We start from the raw sequence: 20,588 nt of genomic DNA on the forward strand, positions 1-20,588 counted from the left end.
GAGTTTGCCTATGCCTGGTCTAGGTGGTCCACCTCCACAATTTAAGAAAAATATTGACATGTGCAGAGGAGGGTGACTAAGAGGACCAAGCTTCTGGAAACCAAGCCTTATGAGGAACATTTGAGGGAGTTGGGTATGTTTAGCCTGGAGGAGACTGAGAGGTGAATAGATAGCCATCTTCAAATATTTGAAGGGCTGTCACGTGTCTCTCCTGCACCAGAGGGGAGGACCCAAACCAAAAGATTCCAATGACAAGAAAGGAGATTCCGACTCCTCCCTCAGAACCTGTTGGACTCTGCTTCATTGATCGTTTTTCATCAGATGTTGGATGTCCACCTGTCATGGATGCTTTAGTTGAGATTCCTGCATTGCAGGGGTTCAGACTGGGTGGCCCTTAGGGTTCCCCCCCCCCATCTCTACAATTCTGTGATTCTATTCACTTGCTTGAGTAATACTGTAAAAGGACCGGGATTAATTTGGGGCACATCCTGACACTTCCTTGTTTCAGGATTATACGTGACCTGGTTTTGTTTAGCCAAAGGGAGCTGAGCTCTTCCAGTATTGGCTTGTTTGTAGTCATGGCCCAGGAAGCACAAACTCGCCTCCGTTTCTGCCTCCTGTTATCAGATTGTTCAGACCCATGTTTGTTTTAACATCCTGCTGGTGAACGTAAAGGCGGCCCGTTTCTTCTTGGGTCAGCTTTTCAAGGTCAAAATAGCAGAAGAATGTCCCTCTTGTCACATGAGCCAAGAGTTCCTCCCCTGGTAAGAAGGGTTATTTTCTTCAACCGAGGAAGAAGAGTAGCAGACCAAAGCAGGCATCCCATTTCTTTTCCAAGTCGACCTAAAAACCTTCCCACTTCTTTCCAGCTGCTGCATCTAGTTTAACCCACATCCTTTCCCCTTCCTCCTCCAAGCACTGAAAGGAAGTCCATCCAGGCTGTAGACTCCCCTTCAGCCAAGCATGTGCCCCTGGAGCAAAGATTTCCAGACTCTGCTCTGCACTCACATAAAGAGCATGAATAAAATCTGCTCTTTCACAGAACACTCACCTTGGTCTCCCATTTGCACCTGCTCAGTTTCAGGATGCACTTTGAGGTCCGCTGCGTCCCACATGTTGCCATTTAAGGCACTGGATTGGCAGGAAAACGAACCGGGTGTGTGTGTGTGGAATTCATATGCTTCCTTGATGCAAGATTGCCAAGAAAAACCATGCCCCATAAACATTTTATTAGATTTTGATTGCAGCTCTGCTTGGGTTCCAGTTGGATCAATGAAGACGATCCCTTCATCGTTCTTACTGCCCCAGCTGAATACTTTTTCAGGCAAAACAGTCCGAAGCATTATTTATCTCTGGCTCTGTTTCCCTTGGCTGCTGTCTTTTTTTATTATTAAAAACTTGGACATAAATAAAGAAAATAAATATTATAGGAGTGATAGTCCAAGGCCGCTTGAGTTCCACTGTGGGAGCCCTGCCAGGAAAATTGTGTGTGTGTGTGTGTGTGTGTGTGTGTGTGTGTGTGTGTGTGTGTTGATCCAGGTGACTAATGCAGCTGCTGCTTCTTTTCCTCCTCTAGCAAGAGGCAGAGTTAACACTGCACAAATGAGATCTTTTTACAAGACTAGAATGCCCGGGACTTCGCAATCTCTTTCTAAGCAAAATCAGAACAGGCAGCATATGTCCAATCAATGTTGATATAATAATAATAATAATAATAATAATAATAATAATAATAATAATAATAATTTATTATTTATACCCCGCCCATCTGGCCGGGTTCCCCCAGCCACTCTGGGCGGCTTCCAAAAGAACAGAAATTCTAAAATACAGAAATCCATCAAACATTAAAAGCTTCCCTAAACAGGGCTGCCTTGAGATGCCTTCTAAAGGTCTGGTAATTGTTCTCTTTGACCTCTAGTGGGAGGGCATTCCACAGGGTGGGTGCCACTACCGAGAAGGCCCTCTGCCTGGTTCCCTGTAACTTGGCTTCTCGTAATGAGGGAACCGCCAGAAGGCCCTCGGAGCTGGACCTCAGTGTCCGGGCAGAACGATGGGGGTGGAGACGCTCCTTCAGGTATACCGGACCGAGGAGTGGCTAATCTGTCTGCTCTTTCCTACACAGTCTTAGAATCATAGAACCGTGGAGTTGAAAGGTACCCAAGGGTCTAGTCCCACCCCCTGCCCCAAGGGGGCTTCCTTTGCAGTCCAGCCTGCCAGCCCCATGCATTGCCATCGGCTGCCCAGTTCACACGTAGAGCTACACATGGTGGAGTCTCCCTCTTCCAGGGCCTGCTGGGTGTGCTTGGTACAAATCTTCCCCCTGACCAAAAAGCTCACACACTTCCCAGCTGCTGCTTCTTTCTTCCTCTCTTGTAAATCTGCCAAGGGATATCTGCACTCTCTAAACACAACTCAGTCTGCAGCAATTCATTCCAACAGGCCTTTACATCTCTGGGTTGTTTTTTCTTCTGCATAAAATTTGTTGCGGTTGACTTTCAGTCCTCAAGCATCTCTGAGCCCACAGACCAGGCTCCCAGCACAGTCCTTGCTCATCCAGGCTCAGTGATTTCAGTGGCCCTAAAGTGCACTTAACTCTGTTTTCGGATTGACTTATACGAGTCGCAGAAATATCTGTGTTGAAACAATATTAAGACCTGCAATCTGAGCCTGCAGAGCGACCATAAAACCCAGGCTCTGAAGCTGAAAGAGCTTTAGAACTGGGATCGTTTTGCACAATCAGTGGTATTTTGTAGGAAAATTAATGTCTGAATTTTGTTACCACATTGGCTACAAAACCTTCTGAGAGCCAAATGCTGGAACACTGACTTCGAAGTCCAGATATTGACTTGAGTCAAGATATACGTGGCTGGAGCTTAATTTGCAACGGTGAATTTGTCATTTGTAGTGGAGAGGTTTGCCAGGGCTCAGCCCTGACATCTGTTTCCAACTCCTGAGTGGCTAGAAAGCATGAGCTTTGTTGACCAGGATGGGAGATGTAGTCCAGGAGGGCTTGGGAAAGGCCGGCTAGCGCATCTCAAATGCTCAGCACAATATTGCACAGGGTGGATTTGATTTAGATCAAATCGATTTAAATCACAATTTAAAACACGATTTAAATCACTAGTCAGTAATACTTGATTTAAATCATTTTTATTTTTATTGCTTACAGACAGACATTCCTGCTGGTATCATCTTAATATTTAAAACCAGATGAAGGTTTCATTTTTGGAATAATAAATCTTCTGAGTAGTTTTTACAGTTATATCAAAAATTACTGATTTGGTTATACTATTAGAAATACATAGATAATTATGAAATTATTGTGAGGTTTAATAACTTAACTGTTTATATTTGGGCAACTTTTCTGCTGTACTTTATTGGAAGGAGAAAAATAATCATTTCCTTAATAACAATTTCCTTAAAAACCAACTTAGACTGAGTTTCAGCACACATGAAAAACTTAAAACAAATCCTTATTTCCTGATGAATAGCCTTTGGACTATAATGTAACTTAAATAGAAAACTATCTTTAGAAAGATTTTTTTTTTCCTCCAAAAGCATTTTATTTTAAAAATCTGATATATATAAAAAATGTTCTAAGTTTTTTTTTTTAAAAAAACCCTTTTTTAAAAAAATGTTGCTTTTTATCCACCCTTGTATTGCATGATGTGGAATAGTTAGTGTATTGTTACCTCACTCCATACCTGAGATTATCTGAGGCTGGTGGGCTTGGCTGAAGTGAGAGTGAAGCAGATGGTTTCACCCCATCTCTCAGCCCAACGTTCAAAGGGAACCTTCCCTTGTCAAGAGAGGTATTTGGTTGGATTTAAAGTTGTCCAGTTTCTGTCACTGCCTTGATGGACATCTTCTTGTAGGCATCTTCTGGCAACCTGAGCAGTAGACTTAGCTACTTAAGAATAGCCTTGGGGAAATATCCGTAGCTACCTGAGGTTGGCATCCCAACCTAAAAATGTGTTTAATCTAGGTGGGGTGGTCTGCTGTTTCCCCCCCCCCCCAAAAGGAAGCATTCCCAAAACAGGCTCCTATCTGAAAATTAAGGGCTCCCTCCTCTCCTTTCCTGGGGCTGGTGGCAGTAGTAGTCTAAAACATCTGGAGGGCACCAGGTTGGAGAAGGTTGGCCTTGTTTCTATTCTCTATTTTATTCTCCTTTCCTTCACGGAATGCTTTGAGTCTCAGGCAGATGTTTCTTGAAAGCTGTAAGGAATCATTTCTTCACCGGCTAGCTAGTTGGAGAGAAGGTGTGTATCCCTCGCCACCCCCACAAACTGACCTCTATCAAATCTGAGCTTGTAATGTCTTTTCCACCTCCTGATTTACTACGTATAAAAGTATGTCCTGCTGTCGGCTGGAAAGGAGAGACATGAAAGCTACAGGCAACTCACACACACACCCAACTAAGGCCCAGGGACAATGAATCAAACCATTGCAGCCGAGTCCAAATATGTGCTTTGATTTACGACAACCCCAGCATAGGCTGATGCTTTGATTCGGGAGGAAGGCAGTGGAATGGAAACAGCCTTTTAAAGCAGGGTTGGGTGCTCTGTGGCCTCCTGTCCTGAGCCACACCTGGCCAGCTGAGCCAAGGCTGAGCCCCACACAGCTGCCATATGTTGACTCCCCATAGGCTGATCCTCCTGGAGGAGAGGGAAAGAGGGAAGGGAATGGCTTGGCTTGCACACAGGCAAATGTCTGCGCAAAAGCTCTGAGGTGCCATGCTGGGCCCCGCCTGCCATTTCTCACACTGCAGCTGCTGAGGCGTATTACATTTTTCAGTTCATGTCTACATGGATTGTTATGTCTAAACCACTGAGCCTCTTGGGCTTGCCGATTGGAAGGTTGGCGGTTCGAATCCCCGCCACGGGGTGAGCTCCTGTTGCTCTGTCCCAGCTCCTGCCAAACTAGCAATTCAAAAGCATGCCAGTGTGAGTAGATAAATAGGTACCGCTCCAGCGGGTAGGTAAACGGCATTTCCATGCGCTTTGGGTTTCCGTCACGGTGTTCCATTGCGCCAGGAGCGGTTTATTCATACTGGCCACATGACCCGGAAAGCTGTCTGTGGACAAACACCGGCTCCCTCGGCCTGAAAGCGAGATGAGCACCACAGCCCCAGAGTTGCCTTTGACTGGACTTAACTATCCAGGGGTCCTTTACCTTTATCTTTTTACCTGAGTCCCTTCCAACTCTATGATTCCATGACACCCTGAGATATAAACTTGGAGGAATGTTTCAGTCCCACCATCTCTAACATGAAAAGAGCCTGCCGGCTCTGGCCAGTGGCCCATCTAGTCCTGCATCCTGTTGTCATGGCAGCCAACCAGGTACCCATGGCAAACCTGCAAGCAGGACCTGAGCACAAGGGCAACTCTCCCCTCTTGTGGTTTCCAGAAACTGGTATACAGAAGCACTTGCTGCTTCCAGTTGTGCAGGCTGAGCATAGCCCTGGCCACCAATCGTCCTCTCCTTCATGAATTTGCTTAATCTCTCACTCTCGCTCCTTTTCTTTCTCTTTGTCAGCCTTCCCTAACCTGGTGCCATTCAGATGTTTTGGATTATCAACTCCTCTCAGCCCTGGCTTGCTTGCTTGCTTGCTTGCTTGCTTGCTTGCTTGCTTGCTGCAGCTGATAGCAGGCGAAGTCCAAAATGTCTGCAGATGAGTTTGTTCACATCTTTGTGCCCCTGGCTTGAGAAACGATACATTACAGGGTTTGCTTGATTGCAGAGGTGGAAATTATTAGAGGAGACTAATTCAGCACCATTTTTATAGGCAGCTAAAGATGCATTTTGTGGCTGTGGGCGAGCATCAGGTCATTAACATTCAACCACATTCTGCACCTTTTTCCACCGGAGATGCCATTGCAGAGGCTCTTACAGGCCTGCCCCCTGTTCTTTCTGGTCCACAAGCGCCTATAAACGTAACCCAGCGTAACATACAGCTGTCCACCCATCCAAGCCAAGAGGCAAGCAGCAAACTTTGTGTTTGCTCCAGATTTTTTTTTGGGGGGGGGGAGGAGAATTTGCGTATCTTTGGGGCTTTTTATTCATGTTCCAACCCTGCGCTTTATCTCTGGGGCCAGGTGTAAGGGGTAAGGCTTACAGGGAACAGCCTCCCCTCCTCAGGAGCAGCCCGTCTTGGAGCAGCCACGAGAGCGAAGGGTCTGATGAGCAGAGCCAGGAAACAGAAAGGGAGTGCCAGCCCTCTGGCAACATCCAAAAGCCCCTGCTCCATAGGCAGGGAGAGAGGGAGGGAGAAAGAGGGGACAGGAGTCAGTCAGTCCGTAGGCCGTTCCCCCCCCCCCCCCGACACCGGAATTGAGGAGGCGGAGAAAGGGGAAACGCTTCACAGTTCCGAGGCTTTTATGTTGGGCTAAAACGCGAAGAGCGCCAGTGCAGGAATCTGATTCGGAGTGAGAAGACATGAAACTAGCAGCTCGTACACTGTAAATAATGTGCAGTAATAAAAGCTTCTGAAAGACAAGCATGTGGAAGGTCGTTACTCAGGAGTAGCCACAACAACCCTGACACCAGGTGTGGAGAAGCAAAAAAAAATTGAGATTTGATTATGTGGTTTAGCCTGGAAAAGAGTTGATCCTTTTAATAGGTATCAAATGGGATACTTGCCCTCCTGCTGTTCTGGACTCTGTCTGCCCTCAGCTTCAGCCAGCCTCTGTGTTTTTGGGGGGTGCCAGGTGGGGAGGCATAGAAGTTTCCTCCTTTTGCCCCTTCGCCCCGCTAAATGCCCCCGTGCCACCAGCATTCCTTAAGTCTTGGGACCTTGAGGGTCTTGTCAGCTCATTTTGAATTTAGTAAAAAAAACCAAAAACCTGTTCTTTTAATTTGCAAATGTATAAGCTCCTTCATATGCAGGGAGTCCCACAAATATGGAGAAACCCCTCCTTTATTTTTGGGTGGCCCCATTTCCTTCCAAACAGATAGGTGCTCAACCACCTGCGTTTGCTGTTAGTATCTGTCAGCCTTGGCAGGATCTATAGAACCCAATAAATAAATAAATATCTCCAGCATCCATTGTGTAAAAAAAGAAAGAACAGCAATCAGCTGAATTTGTTTATTTAGCAAGCATGGTTCTACCTCTGAGGAAGGGGAACAATGCTGTCATTTATTTATTTACTGCACTGCCCCACCTTTTTCTCTAAGGATCTCAAGGTCTCGTACTTGGTTCTTCCCGTCCTCCTTTAGCCCGCACAACAACCCTGCAAGGTAGGCTAGGCTAAGAGGCGGCATCTGCCCCCAAGGTCCCTCAGTAAGCTTCATGGCCGAGTGGGATTCCAACCCCGGCCTCGCACTTAAACCACTACAAACACTGGCTTTCAGTTATCCATGCCACTTAATTCCCCACCTCACTGGACCACTGGAAGTCTTCTTCAGCACTCCCTACAGCACTTGGGTTTCTCCAGCTGTTCTTTGCTCACACGCTCCCAAGCATACCTTCACCAGCATGAGGTCTAGAAACCCTTTTAAAAAAGCAAGCTAGCTAGCTAGATTCTGCGCTTTATTCAGATTCTGCGCTGGCCCATCATCTCAGCATGAATTCTATCAGCTCCATCCTGAGTGACTCCATGTTTGCTTTCTCTTTCAGGGTCGCTGCATTAATTTCACCCGAGTGAAGACATCACAGCCTCCCCCCAAGTACCCTCTCAACAACGCCTACCACCCCCCTCCCCCTGCCCCCATCTACACCCCTCCACCACCCAGCTCCCCAGTGCCTCCTACCCCGTCTCCGCCCTCCACGCTCCCCCCTCTCCCTCCCCCTCCTCATGCTCCTCCCCCAAATCGGGCCCCTCCCCCTTCTCGTCCCCCTCCACGGCCCTCTGTCTAAACACCCTGCCCTCTCTCCCAGAAGCCTTTCTTAAGCCATTTTCAACAGTACTGTAAAACCATTCTTAACATTCTGGGTGAAGAGACAAGCAAACCCCTTTCAATACTTCTTCTTCTTCCTCCTCCTCCTCCTCCTCCTCCTCCTCCTCCTCCTCCTCCTCCTCCTCTTCTTCTTCTCAAAAAGTCCTCTAATGCCCCAGTTGACTGGAATGCTCAAATCCCTGGCATTCAGTTTGGAAGAAATCTCTGCCATTCATCACTTTAAAAAGAGTATGACTCTGACAACGAAAGCAAAACAGTCGCTGGACGCTGCCCACAGCCCTGTGTGTTCAGGATACCACCAGCCACTGATCTGAAAGCCATCCTCTTCCTGTCAGGTTGAGTAGATCATCCGTCAGAGGTGAGTGGTGGGGATCTCAGGAGGACAGCATGGCTGTGGCCACAGAAATCCTTGGAGCCCACGCCAGTATTGCCACGTGGAAGGTATTCCTGAGCATGCCTGGATTTGATATGTTGCTAGAAAGAAGGCAGTAGGTGCAATTAACTCAAGTCTGATGGTTTCAGAGGAAGAACAGATGACTGGAAGCAAAGGAAACGTCAGCACTTTGCCCTTTGAAGAATCATAGAATTGTAGAGTTGGAAGGGACCCCAAGGGTCATACGGTCCGCACCCTGCAATGGAAGTGGAGGAAGTGGCCTGAAATGGAATGTATGGCTTTGTCATGTTCTCAGCTGACAGGAGGAGTCCAGAGGAGTTGGGATGCTGTGATGAAGCAGAGCAAATGCAGCCGCTGGGTGGAAAGGCGGCCTTGCCCAGGCAAGGGGCAGAAGTTCTGTGGCACATGGCCGTGAGATTTCCAAAAGGCAGCCCAAGGGCAGCCCAAAGTGGTTGATTCCATGGGAGATCTGAAAACCACCAACAATACACCTGACTGGCCCTGCAAGGACCCTTTTAGGAAGTGTGCTGGCAGTTTAAGTGAATCCACTTCCTGTTGGCCGGCTTTGGAAAAACAACACACCTCAATCATGGGAAGGAGGAACAGAAGGAAAGGGAGTTTCACGCAAATGTTTCCCCAGCGTGCAGAGAGGAGGTGAAACGACTTGAATTGCCATGGTTTTAAAAAGACTAGACAACTTTCCCCCTTTAGTAGCTACTTTCAAATGGACTCGGAGAACCGTATGTTGATGCCAGTTCAAGGCGGCTCTTTTAGTGGATTTGATCATGCTGAACTGGTCTCAAGTGGTGCCTAGACTGAGCGAGAGCTTGATACATTCTGGCTTAGCCACGTTAACTTGCCCTCTTGATGTGTGTTCAGAGAGAACTTTGGAAAAGAGTGAGATGGATGCTGATCTGAGAGGTGTGACTTGAGTTTCATGTCCTCTGCTGACTCTGTATTTGGCCATGGGACGCCACTCTTGGCCTCAGATGCAATTGCAGACCCTTACAAATTGGAAGTGGCCTGGGAATTGGTTCCATGGATATCACCTGAAAAAGTTCATCATGTATTGACTTCAACACAGTGTGAGACTCTTTTCCTCCAGTACTTATTTTACAAAACCTATGTTGATTTCATTCCGTTTTGAAGGGGCAATTCACACAGCCACCTCGTGCCTGCCTGCCTGCTCTTGGCATTTCTGTACAGCTCACCTTCATCACTGATGCAAGGAGCCCTCCATGCCTGCCTTTGACTGGGAAGGAGCCCCATTTCAATGGGATCTGCACGCAGGAGGTCCAAGGCTGTTTCCATCTCGAGGCGTTTGGATTACAGGACAGAGCAAGGGCCCAGAGAGCAGCTGTGAGCCCAGATAGATGGTGCTAGGCTAGGTAAGCCAATAGCCTGACTTGCTGTAAGACAAGTTACGTTGCGGCACCCGCAGGAAACTAGCCTTAGTTAGCGGGGGGTGCAGCACCTTGCTGGGGCAATACCAAAATGTGCAATAACACTGAGACTCCCAGGAGATGCACAGGCTGCATCGTTGCTTTTTATAAGTGGGAGCTGACTCAGTTTTCCAGTCCTGCAAATGTATGTATTTTACCTGTAGTAAAATGTCTGACAACCTGCCTTAGTAACACAGATGTTAGAAGTAGATAAAATAATTGCATCAATAATGGCAAACTCATGCAGCACCGTGCGATCATTAGGATCAGTTTCCCCCAAGGAAAACACCCCTCCTGGTGTTTCTGGAGGATTTCAACACCTTTCTGCAGAATGATGCATCCTAAAGTTGTTCAAAATGGTGACGGACGGGATCCGGTCAGTGTTTAGCACGTTGAGCTTGCATTGCTTTCAGTGACTTCGATATGCCGACTCCACTCTCCCTTGCGGACATGAAAATCAATGTGGCCTTTGGCTCCCTTGTGCTCCCGTAGACAATCACTGCAAGAGATCAAGGCCACAGTCCAGGGGGAATGCTTGCGCATGCATCTGCCATAGGGCATGTCCACCTTCATTGTTAAGGTAGGTTGCAAAGAAATTATTTGCGGGGTCATTGCAGCCAGAAGGTGGCCTTGCATGGGTAGACTTGGCTATTTGGGTGCTCTGAGAATCTCTGGGCTGGAACACTTTGCACATCGCAGCATGTGGTAGAAAACCAAGCATGTCGTTGACTTGTCCAGGAAAGGAACCTGTGCATCTGCCCTGGGGGAGAGATGCATAATCTTCAGATGTGCATGGCACATAAGAAGAGCCTGCTGGGTCAGGCCAATAGCCCACCTAGTCTGCAGGAAACCCACAAGCAGGATTGGAGCACAAAACCACTCCCTCCTCCTCCTGTGGTTTCCAGCAACTGAGATTCAGAGGCATCACTGCCTTCAACTGGAGGCAGAGCACAGCCTTGTGGCTAGTAGTCATCAATAGCCTTCCCCTCCACGAATTTGCCTAATCCTCTTTTAAAGCCATCCAAGTTGGTGGCCATCACTGGCCCCTGTAGGGACGAGTTCCATAGTTTAACTGGGTGCTGCGTGAAGGACTTTATTTCACCTGTCCCGAATCTTCCAACATTCAGATATGCGAGTCGGAAAAGATTTAGTCAAATTCATGGATGGTAAGTCAACCCAAAGCTATCTGCCATGGTAGCTAAATGGAATATGGTCCGAGGCAGGATAGTGCTGAGCTGTCCCATATGCTAGGAAACAACAGGTCCCCGATCATCTCCGTGGTCCCACTTTTGAGCTTCCCAGGGCCCTCAGGATGTGCACTCTTGAAAACAGGATGCTGGGCTAGACAGCCCCTTGGTTTGGTCGATGCTCTTTTCTGGTTTCCTGCTGCCTATGATCAAATTCAAAAGCATCCTAAGGACAACTGTATATGGCTGCAACTCAAGCAACTTAATCCAGATTGGAAGTGCCCAATCTGTCTCCAGGGCTGTGGTTTTCAGCAGTTACCATGAGCTGAGAGTGGCCAGTGGATACTCCCCTGCCTTTTGCTGCTTCATCTCCCCACTCTTTTCTTTCCCCAGCTGCACAGCAACAGCTGCTCCATCTGCAGGCAGAACAAAGCAGCCTTCTGTAATAGCAAAGCCACCACTCGGGACTCTGCCTGGTCACAAACCTCTCCAGAAATAGCCACTGTTTGGGTTTTCAGGGTGTAGTTGCAGTTCGGTCACAAGGCGGCCTTGTCATTGCCCAAGAAGCTCCGGCACAAGGTCCAGCTGGTTGCCACAATCTAGCTGAGCAGAAGTTCATCTTGCTGGAAGATGGGAGCACTCAGTCCAGTTGGAAGCTCTCTTGTGCAAACCTAGTGGAGGTGCAGAACAGCGCAACTTGTAACAAGGGTTTGCCAAGAGAACTTCCTGGCAGACTGCTCGGAAAGTATAGAACAAATGGGGTGAGTAATACAGGGAGTAGGTTTGACTTGTTACAGAGCCTTGAAGGTGCCCCCAAAGTTTGGAATAAAAAAAGCTTTTTAGAAAAATGCAACACTTCTTTAGCGTTTATTTGGTGGCAACGCTGGAATAATCTCAGAGGGAAAATAAGTGCATTTTGATAGCTCCCAGTTTTGTTAAAGATGAATTTTGTTTTCCCAGTTTAAAAGATTTTAAAACTAAGGGAACAAATGAATTTAAAAGTGTAAGTTAGGCCAGGGATGTTTTATTTTTAAATACACAAATCCTCTGTGCATGATTTAAAAGCAAAATTCCAAATCTGTGGTGTATATTTTATTATTGTATGCTTGCCATATTTTAAGTGGAAGCATTTCCTATCCTGTGTGGATAAAAGATCTTTTTTCATGTTGTAGTAAATTATTATAAAGCCAATGATATTTCATGGCATGTTATTGTATCAAGCTGTGCTTGTTTTTTTGTTTAATTCCCCCCTTTTATGGTTGTATTGCTATTATTAATGTATGGATAGTCCCTGTAATGACGAATGCCTCCTTTACACAGCATTAACTGTAATCATGAAGACTCTTGAGCAGAAGATCTTCCACTTAAACCATTATCGACAGTTGTAAACAGCAGTTGAGGGGTCTATCTGTGGTGGAGAAAGAGGACAATGGACTCAATCCACTCTTAACTCTTTGGAGAAAGAGCAGAAAGAGCATGGGGCTGTGCAGAACTCAGGTTTCAACCATTTTCCATTTGCCTGACATTGTTTAGTTGCCATGAGAGCAATCGGAATCAGCTCAAAACTATTTTCATGTTAAAGGTGGTGAAATCTGTGAGATATCAGTGCTTAACTTTGGTTGGATTGTGTCCATGGACCTCAAACTCTGATTAATTTTCCAGGGACAATTAATGTTATGTAACAGAGAGGTTGAACTGGCCAGTGTACTATATAGAGACATATAGTACTGTGTATACATTTTTTTGTTAATAGAAAATCCTGAGCTCATAACAGCAAGTATTCCAGAACTAGCCATTTCTAAAGAGAGTTCTTTGTATAACAAAAAGAAGAGTGGAAGCAGTTGGATGAGACACCATCTTTTCTGCAGCTTCAGGAAGAATTAAATCGCAAAATGACTAACCACTTCACATGTTCAAATACCGTAGTTGAATAAATACTGATAAATCATACTGGACCAAATCTTGAGAAACTACTTTGGTTGAATCTATTTATTCCTAGATTCAAAAGCCAAGTGTATATGTCATATCATTAACGGTGGCCAATCTGCAATTCTTGGAAGTCCCTGGAAGGATGGAGAGGTTAGCAAATAATGGAGATGATGTAAGTCAGAAGAGAAGCTTTTCTCTGTAGATGTGGCGACCTTTGGTGGATGAGAGAAATGTCTGTTCAGCAAGCAGAAGACTCTTGTTCTGTGCCCTTGGCTTATTTGCATGAATTGTGTGGGGTTGTTGTTGTTTTTTAGATACAGCCATTACTCTCTTAAATTTTGATGTTATTAAAGAACTAATTTGAGCTCTGCCTTCATGTATTCTGTTCATAAAAGTGGGGAAAGGGCAGCTGTGGATCAGAAGCTGACCAATTGCATTGCAGGTGGCTTGGTTCTGCCCCCCTAACATAATGCTTGCCCCCCCCCCCATAAATCCTGGTTACGCTGATTCCCAGGAAAGAATGTTACGTTATCAAGGGTGAGGGGAGACCAGCAACATCTGGAGAGCCACGGGCTCCCCCATCCTTAGTCTGGCGCCTAAGAGAACAATTTTGCCCATTGTGTCACTGAAGCATTTTGACCCCAGAACCCAAAGGGGGGAATGAGGCCCTTGAAACCTTGACTGTTAAAGCCGGGAGTTCCTCTCACACACTGTTCCCAAAGTCTGCTGCAATAATTGGTTGGATTTGGAGAATGAATCCTATTGCTGAGCTCTGGTGAACCTTTTTTTAGGTTGTTACCTCTCTCAAGGCAAAGGCTAAACACCGGCCATTCAAAGGGCGAGGCAGGCCTATGGAGCAAAAACCCTGCAAAAGAAAACATGTTTTGGGGACACTGATAGGCATTTAATTCATTTTGAAAAGGCTGAGCTGCAGTTCTAAGGGAAGTGTTTGGTGGTCCACACAGGACTATCAAATTATACGGCTGTATAATTCCGCACCCCGTTTTTACAATGAAACCTGTGCATTCTGCGGGCAAGAGCTACTGCAGTTTGCGATTTCAATTCACAAGTTGCCTTGGGTGGTTCTTTTTATGGGAAGCACAAGAGAACAAGGATTTCTAAGCCAAAGTCATGGTAAGGTTGGGCACTTTTTATTATTTAAAGAGCAAAATACAAAAAAGTAAGCTAAGAAACAATCTAAATGATAAAATTCTGAGCTGTGTAGAGCACACAGCGCAAAATTAGTAAAGTGGTCCCCATAAACCATGACGAGCTGTATATATACATTCCAAAGGGAAATGAGCAGAGAAACAGAGGGCTAACATTTTCAAAAATGTTCCAGTTTTAAACACACACACACACACACAGAGCTGTGATTTCATCAGCCAGAGTCCACATTAGTCGTCTTCAGTAGTAAACCACGTCAGCCTTCTTCATGACACACGAGGAACTTGTACTTAACAAGGTTGGCCACAATGGAAGTGTTGAAGACCACGCTGATGGATTGTTGAGTTACATGAGTTCACTTGGTTGTTAAAAGGCTTGCAGACTTCTGGAACCATGGTGTTCAAAATGAGGGGGAATCCCACATGGAAACTTGCACAGGAAGAGAGCGCAGACCTTTCCACATCAGTTAGAACTTGTACCGTAGGGGCTGGAAGTAACGCTAAGCCCTTCTGCCCTGCACGCTGGTGCTCTACATCTATGTAAAGTAGCCCAAGTCACAAGTGGAGTGAAACCTCTTCCAGCAGCCCTTCCTTTCCCTTTACACTGCACGGCAGGCAGTTCAGACACATATCCACTGAAAGAAAACCGCTGCCCCTCCTGACATTGCGTAACCGCTGGCAAGGTAAGGACTTTTGTTTAATGCAATACTTCGCAACTCTACAATGTTCAATGGCAATTATGGGCCACTTTAAACCTTTATGATGAGCACAAGAGAAGCTGAGCATCAGGGTGCAAGGCTTTCTGAATACTCAAGACACACCATCATCCCATTGTTCTTAGGCAGGCCAAGAGGGTCACACAACTGCTGTCCCCCCCCCCATCATAGTATCCCTAAATCCTCTCTATTAGGACATTTTTTTCTCAACTGATGAAAGGCGATGCAGAGAAGCTGGTTTTGTACTGAGCTCTGCAAATTGGCTTATTTGCCATATTTCTTAGCTTTTGTACATTCCAGTTCTTCTGCCCTTGAAATAAAACTGTGAAAGCGTCCTCAGAAAGGAAGCTTATTCACAGCCCTCTGGTGTCATCTCTGTCTCATCACCTAAGGACAAGGGAATTGGGAGGCTGCTCATTCAGATAACTTGGATTTTTGCCATCTATGTTTGCTCCATCAATGGTTTCCAAACCTGTTCAGCCCTAGTACACCAGTCTGGCGTTGAAGCTCATCTTTGGTCTTCATATTGTATTGCATGTTCTCTTACGCCCCTTCTCACTACCTTCATTACAAACTTAATACTATGCAGAACACATGGCTGCTTCATTTCTCAAAGGTTTTTTCATGCAGAGCTAGAGAAGAGAGAAGGAAGACATCTCTGTGTTGTTTACTCAAGTGGAGTAAAATTCCGCCTCCATCTTCCCGTTCTGCAGTCTGCTGGATTCATTGCCAACAATTATTATTAATAACTCGGTGCTGAAAAATAGGTCAAATTGGCCTAGGTGGACGACAACAAAGGATGCATTTGCTTTTACAAAATGACAAACACTTTTTGCCCCTATTCATAGGCCCCTCCCAAAATGCCAAGGGGTGGCTGCTTTTTGCAGCAGGCAAAGGCTTTCGCACAGAGCATGTTCACACCACCTGCCCTCTCCCACTTCAGCTCAGCCCTAGTTTCACCATCTGCCCCTAACCTCTAGAAAATAGCAGCTTGACCTCCACATGTTTATGTGGGACCTGTTCACATTAATAGAATTGGGGTCATTCATTGAAGAGCTACCCTCCAAATAAAATGGACTGATTCTTCAGAGAAGATGCTGGGAATAACATTAGTGGCAACCGGTACAGACCTCAGTTGTGTCTTCTCTCACCCAAGGGTCACCCAATTTTTCATCCTCCAGTAGGTAAAAATGGGGTGCAGTTCTCTCTTCTGACTGCATTCCTTATATGGTGAGGAATGTCTTTACTATGTTGTGAAAGAGGCAAGGGGAAGTGACCCACCTTCTGGTGACTTTATGCCATTAAGAAAAATGAACGCACAAAGTGGCCTCCACCTCAGTCTACACTCTACAGGAGCAACCAACCAGGGCTCTTTCCTCTTTAGGCATTGACAGTGAACATCCTTGCAGGATGGGGAAAGTTGGTTTCCTGTGGCAGAGCACAGCCCTAGCGTCTCACTCTGTTCTTAAAATTTCCAGAACTACCTTCTTGTTTCCCATTTCCATTCTTGAAAGATCTTACAAGCCTGCATGCCTTATAGATACTTAGACAATTATGCAATTCAGCACTATGGAGGCCTGAAACAATCCAGCTAGACAACAAAGGAGGGTTATGACTTTTTAAAGAGGAAAAAAAAACTGTACCTTGAAATGATCATCATTTAACAATGTTGCTGGCATAGCCTGTGGATTCAACATTTAACAGTCACAAATGTAACAATTATAAAGACTCTTGAACAGGGGATTAAGATTTGATCAAGGAAGAACTTTTAAAATCAATGTGTCCCAGTACCAAAAGAGAGTGTCTCTTGCTGACATCTGCCAAAGCATTAATGACAGAGTATGCTACTCAACTGTAACAGATTTGGCCAGATTTCTTGGAAAGTCAACCTGAAAAAGACAAAGACAATAAAAAAAACTTGAAAAGGACATTTTAAATTGAACAGGCAATATAAGACTTATTGTTTTGTTACAGACACAAGTGCTGTCTCTGTTTGCTGGTTTATTTGGCAAGGCGCTCAAGTTGCCCACTTAACCCAGCTGAAGCTGGTGGATTCACACCACCTTAAGTGGTTTGTGGAACGCCACCAACAGGATGCTGGACCAGATAGGCCACTGGCCTGGTCCAGCAGGCTCTCCTTATGTTCACTGAAGGACTAAAGAGGAACTTTGAAGTGTGGTACTTACATCATAGCCTCTGAGTACCGCAAGATGAAAAGCCAGGAGCTGTAAAGGGATGACGCTGAGGATCCCCTGCAGACAGTCCACGGAGTGGGGGACTTTGATGGTCCGTTTGTTGTTTTTGATGGTCTCAACATCTTCCTTATCGCAAATCACAACAGGCCGACCCTGCAAGGAGCACATGTGTAAAGGAAAGAGGCGGGGCAGCCTCTTCTCCACTCCCAAACTTAGGAGGCCTCCACCCACCTCTTAGGTTCCGTCTCTCCACACCCTTGAGAGAAAGATGAGGCAAAGGCTGAGAGGTCTTGCCTGTCCCTGAGGCACCATGGGGAAATGGCAGGCCAGAAGAATCAGACTGTTCCTGGCAACATGCCTGTGGGAAGGAGAGCAGGGGAGGAGCTCCTCCTCCACCACCACAACCTTCAGGGTATGATTTACTGCACCTTCACAGCTCTCTTTGACACCCGTGGGTTCCAGTTGCTGCAGGGTGCCATTTTGCAGCTGCTGCAAGCAGGTCTTGGAGTGCTAGACCCCAAACTGTGACAGGAGAGCAACCTCAATTCCTTTCCCCTGCAAGCGTCACACTGGCGTCTGCTGGCAGCATTCCTGCACCTGCTTTGCAGATGGCACCATGCCACAGAGCGTGGCTGAGCAAAACTCGGGGCAAATCACTTTGGCTGGGCCATTGCTTGACCCTGCTCCTGGGCCAGGAAGAAGGCAGGCAGGCTGGAGGGAACATGGGTACCCCAGAGAGCAGCGCAAGCCAGGCTCCTTTGCTCTGGCTGCGCCCCTGTCCTGTGTGGGAGGGCGGGAAACCAAGCTAGGAGGGATGGCTGTCTCTTTACCTCCACCAATCCCACCCCATGAACTCTTTTGCCTCAGGGAACTAAGACCTTGAAAAAGTGCTTTTTTCCCACGAATGAAATAAGGCTGCGCCAGCAGAATTCAAAAGGTGTCACAACAGCCAGCCTGGAAGGTGGTTTCTGCTTTCTGGCCAGATGGGGCTGGTCTGGAAGCCACTCTCCTTGGCATCATTCTGACTGGTTCCCACCAAAAAAGGGAGAAATGGAAGCCTGTGAGCCTTGAAGGTGCCTCACAAAGTGTTGTGCTGGCTCAGGTGGGGCTACAGAGGATGGAAGAGGCTCCTCTTTTTTCCAGCCACAAGCCCTGCCTGTAAGGAGTTGAAGAGGGTCTCAGCCTGGAACACCGGGGGTTTGTCATTTAATTTGCTAATGCCACTTTTGTCGGCCCAAATGAAAACAATGTGCGTAGTCAAGAAACACACTTTTCAGTTATTTGCCATCTCCCTAGTTATTGGTTTATGTTACTCCTGAGTGAAAACACAGGGGAGAGCAGATGTGGTTAGTTTCGTTTCACTCTGGATAAGATCCTAAGAGGAGAAAGCCAGGAGGCAAGTCTTCAAGGGGGGTGGCTGACACTGAGAAGCAAACACTATTGGAAATAGCTATTTCCTTCAGCTCCTGTTCAGGTTCAGAACCTCGTTTTTCCGGCTGGAAGAGGCGCTGCCCTCCCGCTTCTTCCCTCACCCCTTTTCTCCACTGCTCCAGGCACTGCTACTCAGTTCTGGCATTAGAGCTGGTGGAGGTCAAAGTGCCTCCTGAGCTGCTGAATGGCAGGAGATAAAAAGCTGCACAGCTCCCTTTGCTCAGGCTTCCCATTTGGGGCACATTTATACATAAATGCGGGAGGAGCATGGGAACAGATGAGGTTATGTTTGTCCCCTAGAAACATCAGGAAAAGGGAAAGAGCTATTCAGCTTCAAAGAGGAACCCCCCTCTCCCAAGCATCTTGGATATTCAGCTTGCCCATCCGTGCCTTGAGCAGGCAAGACTTCTAGGCAACTGAGCAGATGCAGGAGAGGGCAAGGAGAGCCAGCGGTGGTGATTAGTGTGTTGGACCAGGGAGACCAGGGTTCAAATCCCCACTGGGCGATCTCAGGCCTCTCAGCCTAACCTACCTCGCAGGGTTGTTGTGAGAAGAATGTATGCCACCTTGAGCTCCTTGGGGAAAGGCAGGAGATAAATGCAATAAATGATAAAAGTAAAACTGTCTGGATGTGCAAGGAGGAAATCTTGCCTGAGGAATGGCAGCAGCCTTGGCTGCAACCCTGACCCCTTAAAAGGGGCCTGAGGATCCCACATTCAAACCTGGAATTAACACACAAGCAAGAGGTGAACGAAACCCTTAGACCAAGAATTGAGGCGTAGAGGAAACGGACCCCTCTTTCCCACCACTCACCTCCGATACCTTTGGGCACTGCCAATTCCAGCGCCTCATCCTTTATCCCTGAGGAGGAGCAAAGGAGGATGGGACTTTGTGGAGCAGAGCTGGGCTCTGTCTCCTCCTGTCTGCACTCACCTGCCGGGCAATGACTTGCTGCAGGGCGTTCTGGCACTTGGTGTATGTGCTGTCCCTCATGATGATCATGATGACAGGCATCAGTTTATCAACTAAGGCAAGGGGCCCATGCTTCAGCTCACCGGCCAGAATGCCTTCCGAGTGCATGTAGGTGATTTCTTTTATTTTCTGCAGAGAAGGTGCAACACATTAGTCCATGAAGTCTCTCTCTCTCTCTCTCCCTCAGGCCAGGGTTTAAATCCCCGCTCAGCCATTAAGCTCGCTGGGTGACCTTGGGGGCCAGTCAGTGCCTCTCAGCCTGACTTGCCTCACAGGGTTCTTGTGGAAGATTAAATGAGAGGGGTCGACCATGCATTCCCCCATGAACTCTTTGGGGGAAATGTGCTCCACCAAGCCAGGCATAGGCAAACACAGCCCTCCAGATGTTTTGGGACTACAACTCCCATCATCCCTAGCTAACAGGACCAGTGGTCAGGGATGATGGGAATTGTAGTCTCAAAAACATATGGAGGGCCGAGTTTGCCTATGCCTGCACCAAGCCAAAAGCAAACCAGCAGCTGTGGATAGTGGCTCCAGAACCCTCCAGCTGGTTTCTGCCTGCCCCAGACTGCAGAAACACAAAAAACTACCATGAGAACTGCAAAAACTCTTGGTAGGTCAGAGGAGATGGCAGTTGAGCTGCATTCAGTTTAGAGACAACAATATTTGCAGGCCTGATTTAAAACCCATCTTCATTTCTGACCTTTAGAAAACCTACTCAGTCCATTTGGGAGTCTTTCTGTTGTCCCTTACACTTTAAACCAGCCTTCCCCAATCCAGTGCTCTCCAGATCACTTGGACTGGGGCTGATGTGAGTTGCAGTCAAAACATCTGGAGGGCAACAGGTTGGGGACAGCAGCTTTAAACCCTCCATTTGCAGTTATAATTACTAGAGACATGTTTTTAAAAACTCCCTCATTTTCTTGCTCATTGTCAGGTCTGACCCTTCAAACTGGAACATAAATAGCGATGCATAAGCCGCCTTATTATTATTGTTGTTGTTGTTGTTGAAGGAAATGGGGATTCTTACCAGAGCGCCCTCCAGGCATGCCGCATAGTGATAACCACGGCCCATAATGAGGACTGACTTCTGGTGGTAAAGCTCTGTGGCCAGTTTCTGGATTTCATCATCCATGCTCAGGACTTCTTTGATCAAGTCTATTGCAAGTAGCAAGTGGGAGGCAAGATGTTAACACGCAGATACCGCTGCAGTGACACTAGAAATGGCTGTACATGCACTTTGGAAACAATGTTCAATGT

At 46.8% G+C, this 20,588-nt stretch overlaps 2 protein-coding genes across 5 annotated transcripts in view; one reads left to right on the forward strand and one right to left on the reverse strand.

Annotated features, from left to right (window-relative positions):
- The window catches only part of ANTXR1 (ANTXR cell adhesion molecule 1), a 131,715-nt gene extending 118,503 nt beyond the window's left edge, over positions 1 to 13,212 (forward strand). The window contains exon 18 of the mRNA XM_035118587.2: positions 7,616 to 13,212. Coding sequence (XP_034974478.2) covers positions 7,616 to 7,855 — 240 coding nt within the window. The 3' untranslated portion in view covers positions 7,856 to 13,212. The remainder of the gene's footprint in view (positions 1 to 7,615) is intronic.
- Positions 13,213 to 13,983: 771 nt separating this feature from the next.
- Positions 13,984 to 20,588, reverse strand: part of GFPT1 (glutamine--fructose-6-phosphate transaminase 1) — a 42,836-nt gene continuing 36,231 nt past the window's right edge. For all 4 annotated transcript variants that reach the window (XM_035118080.2, XM_035118084.2, XM_035118082.2 and 1 more), the window contains 4 exons: positions 20,359 to 20,486; positions 19,290 to 19,457; positions 16,917 to 17,078; positions 13,984 to 16,619 (listed from right to left, as the gene is read on the reverse strand). In XM_035118080.2, coding sequence (XP_034973971.1) covers positions 16,575 to 16,619; positions 16,917 to 17,078; positions 19,290 to 19,457; positions 20,359 to 20,486 — 503 coding nt within the window. In that variant the 3' untranslated portion in view covers positions 13,984 to 16,574. The remainder of the gene's footprint in view (positions 16,620 to 16,916; positions 17,079 to 19,289; positions 19,458 to 20,358; positions 20,487 to 20,588) is intronic.

The sequence above is a fragment of the Zootoca vivipara genome, chromosome 6, assembly GCF_963506605.1.
Source record: "Zootoca vivipara chromosome 6, rZooViv1.1, whole genome shotgun sequence".
Lineage (NCBI taxonomy): Eukaryota > Metazoa > Chordata > Lepidosauria > Squamata > Lacertidae > Zootoca > Zootoca vivipara.